General features: G+C 38.6%; 1 protein-coding gene across 1 annotated transcript; it reads left to right on the top strand.

The window, feature by feature from the left end:
• The first annotated feature begins 1,689 nt into the window (after window positions 1-1,689).
• LOC107098010 (nuclear factor 7, ovary-like) lies at window positions 1,690-3,576 on the top strand. Its single transcript, XM_015395431.1, has one exon. It carries the CDS (start codon window positions 2,377-2,379, stop codon window positions 3,574-3,576), a length of 1,200 nt encoding a protein of 399 aa, XP_015250917.1. The 5' UTR covers window positions 1,690-2,376.
• Window positions 3,577-3,965: the final 389 nt, after the last annotated feature.

The raw sequence follows: 3,965 nt of genomic DNA, 5'->3' as shown, positions 1-3,965 counted from the left end.
TTAAAAAGATCTCAGTGATAACTTTTGTTTTATTTTGTATTTTATTTAATCATTATTGAACCATGACAGTCCCCTTAAGATTAAGAACCTCCTTTTTAAGGGAGTTCTAGCCAATAGGCAGCAAAAGTTAAAGTAAACCGTTACAATTTTTCAAATGTTTTAAGTCATTATTATAAAACTTTTTACAAAAGAAAACTTTTTACAAGAAAAATTGAAAGCCCCCTTTCCCAGGTCTGTGGGGGCAAATGAAACAGAGGGCAATAAATTATTATTTGATAGCAAAGAGAAAAAGTGAAAACCTGTCAGCACTGGAAAAACAATCTAGAAATAAGTAAAAAAAATTCCTTAAATTAAGTGTATTTACCCTTAATCTGAGTTGGTAAATGAGATAGTTTGCTAATGGAATATTGGAGTATTTTTTCTCTTAAAATAAGATAATATGAACTTTAAATAAGACAATGCAATTGTGTTATCTAATTTTAAATTTAATTGTCTTGTTCTATTGGCAAAATGTTACTTTTACCTCCTCTATCAAAGAACAAATTCACTTAATTTAAGAAAAAATGACTCATCTAGATTTCGATTTTTTTCCAGTGTGTTATTAGATTCCAGATGCAGGAGGGCAGCGGACTGAGCATTTTTTCTATAATTCATCTATAAACTATGTTGTATGTTTGTTTTAAGCCCCAATTTCCTCAATATGAACAGTGAAGCTAACGTTAGCTTGGCTGATATGATTATAGATGCATAGATATCTTAAAGGTTTCATATTAGGGTACATTTGAAAAATTAAAAATATGAACAATGAGGCCCTGCTGTAATATTTTACCAGTAGATTGTGAATTTATTATTAACTGTTAATTATAATTGTATTTAATTAGTAGAAGTTCATTGAAAATCAAGGGTTAAACCAATCAAATTTTATTAGTTGCATGATTATAACTGTAATTCACTTACACACCACAATTCTTGGTGTTTCACATCCAATTAAGGCCCCTGGACCAACTGTTAAAAATCCAGTTGTCTATACCAATGTAATAAATTAGACTATGGTTAACAGCAGAGTTATTAATCACCAACCAAAGAAAACTGTTTATTCAAATGTTATCAAGAGGAGGGTGAGTCTGACCTTAGTTATAAATCATTCACTGCACAATTAACACAAAATGCTTCACCTGAAAAGAAAATTGAGATTGGGAAGAAATAGTATAATTTGAGCTTCTTCATAAGGTTGTATATTTGGGGTTAGAAAGTGAAGGAGCCAGCAAGCAAGATGCAGAGGTATTTATAAACATGAACCACCTCTATAAAGTTTCCCTGTAGAGTGAACACAGTGGGGAGTGCTTGATGGCCTTTTTATTGCCATTTTTAAACAGCATAAGTTTAGTTTTTTCAGCACTAAGAACCCATTTTAGCTGCAAACCTGCGTGCTGTGTGACCACATAAAAAGCTTTCTGCAAATATTGAACAGGGGTTGATCCTAAACTGTGAACGATGGAGTCATCAGTGTAAAAATACATGTTTAGATCTTATTGTTCCTAATCACTTTTTGTACATAATCAGCAGTAGGGATCTAGTACTGAATACTTGTCTAATGAAAGCCCAGTTGATTTCAATGAGATTTAAGTGCCACGACTTCATACAATCCAATTCTCTGTCAAATCAGACACTAAATGTTTTTGTGTTCTTTCTTATATCAGGTACTGCTGGAAAAGATCCACTTCTACAATCCAAAGAACTGTAAATCTGTCAGATCTGTACTGCCGCTTAGATGTTTGTTTTATAATGGAAATGCAGGCATCCATAGGTCCAAAGGTCTACTGTTATAGTCCCTCTGGAACTCCCTGCGATCCAGGAGAATTTAAAGACTGCAAGATGTAAAAAAGATAGGAGAAGAACAAGGCGAGAGGAGGGAAAGATGTACAACCAGGGAATCTTTCGAAAGGATTAGATGCATTTTACCCTTCCTGACTTGGACACTAGTATGTGTTGGTGTAAATTACATTTTACACTCCCTGACAAGGTTGTTATGATCTGATTGGCACCAATAAATGTATAAAACCGGATTATCAGAAGCTGTCAGAGCTTGTGGTCCATGAACTTTGAACTCTGCAGAGAAGTGTCCTTCAAGACCTGATTTAGCCGTTTTATGACACGTCACCTGACAGAGCTCAACAGCTTAACCTGAAACAAACCAGGAAACAGTTTAATTTTCTGAATTCTGAGTCCAGGTGGACAGACGGATCTTTAAAGGCTTTCCTGCCACAATCTGAAGGTGAGTTTGGACAATATCACTAAAACTGGTTTGGGTGAGTTTAACGGAGGAAGAAGGTGGACTCATGTCTGACCGTACTGCGTTGTTCTCAGCCTGAAGAAATGTCTTTGAAGAGCCAGAATGAGAGCTTCTTACCAGAGAGTGATCAGACAACCTCCGCCACTCTGTGCACTCTTCACAATGAGACATTCAAGCTGTTCTGCCTGGACCACCAGCAGCCTGTGTGTGTCGTCTGCAGGGATTCCAAACAACATTTCAGGCACAGTTTCCATCCTATAAACGAAGCTGCACAGGATCACAGGGAGAAACTGTTGACTCTGCTGATGCCTCTGAAGGACAAACTGGAGCTGCGGAAGACGGACAAGGAGAAGTTTGAGGTGGCAGCAGAACATATCAAAGTCCAGGTCAAGCAGACCAGGAGACAGATTGTAGAGAGGTTTGAGAAACTCTACCAGTTTCTAGCTGACGAAGAAGAGGCGAGGTTGACTGAACTGATGGAGGAAGAGAAGCAGAAGAGCTGTGCTATGGAGCAAATGCTGACAGCTCTCAGCATTGAGATAGAAGCTCTCTCAGAAACGGTCAAAATCACAGAGGAGGAACTGGAAGCTGAGGATATCACATTCCTGCACAAGTACAGGACAGCAATGCAAAGGGTCCAGCACTGCCCCCTGCTGGAGGATCCACAACTCCCCTCAGGAGCTCTGATAGATCAGGCCAAACACCTGGGCAACCTGGCCTTCAACGTCTGGAGCAACATGAAGGACGTGATCTCATACTCTCCAGTTGTTTTGGACCCAAACACGGCTCACCCTGCCCTCATCCTGTCAGAAGATCTGGTCAGCGTGAGACGAGAGGACAAAATGGAGCTTCCCGACAACCCAGAGAGGTTTGATTTTTATAACTCTGTGTTGAGCTCAGAAGGTTTTGACTCTGGGACCCAAAGCTGGGATGTGGAGGTTGGAGACAGCTCCTACTGGGGCCTCGGTGTAATGGCTGAGTCCGTCCAGAGGAAGGGAAACGTGACCTCTGGATTGTGGGCAATTCATCTCTGCAAAGGAAAATACACATCGTGGTCACCGATGGGTTCGTCCACTTACCTCAACATCCAGGGAGACCTAAGGAGGGTCAGAGTTCATTTGGACTGGAAAAGAGGAAAGCTGTATTTCTCTGATTTGGATACAAACAGTTACATACACATCTTTACACACACCTTCACTGAAAAGTTGTTGCCTATTTTTAATCCTGCAGAAGAAATGAAAATTTTACCGATGAAGCTTTCTGTGTCGAAATGGAAAGTCTGAACTTGGCTTGATGGCCTTTGCATAACTTGAACTGGACTTGAACATCATGTATCCATCTCCAGAGGTTTAATTAGACACCTCTGATGTCTCAGCCATGTGGTGTGAAGGTATTTCCTCCTTGGCAGCGCCTCATATTTTGAACAAAACCGAAGCTCCTGATAATTTTCCTATACTTCAATAACAGAAGCCCCAATTCAATCCATACATTTTTTTTTTATCTTTACATATTGCATTGTTCAGTTAAAAACTTTAAAATGATAAAATAATAAAAAATTATCACTTCAAATTAAAGAATTCAATAAAAACATTTCACATTACTATAAGTGGCCTGTTCCAATAAAGCATTTAAAGTTATGATCATGATGTCAGATTAATTTTATTGTTTTACT

The sequence above is a fragment of the Cyprinodon variegatus genome, unplaced genomic scaffold, assembly GCF_000732505.1.
Source record: "Cyprinodon variegatus isolate N-32 unplaced genomic scaffold, C_variegatus-1.0 Scaffold740, whole genome shotgun sequence".
Lineage (NCBI taxonomy): Eukaryota > Metazoa > Chordata > Actinopteri > Cyprinodontiformes > Cyprinodontidae > Cyprinodon > Cyprinodon variegatus.
The sequence above is the reverse complement of the archived record's forward strand: the minus strand, read 5'-3'. Positions and strand labels throughout refer to the sequence as shown.

Bases quoted from the DNA above. Each gene is read 5' to 3' on its own strand.
- LOC107098010 (XM_015395431.1), top strand. From the start codon at position 2,377: ATGTCTTTGAAGAGCCAGAATGAGAGCTTCTTACCAGAGAGTGATCAG.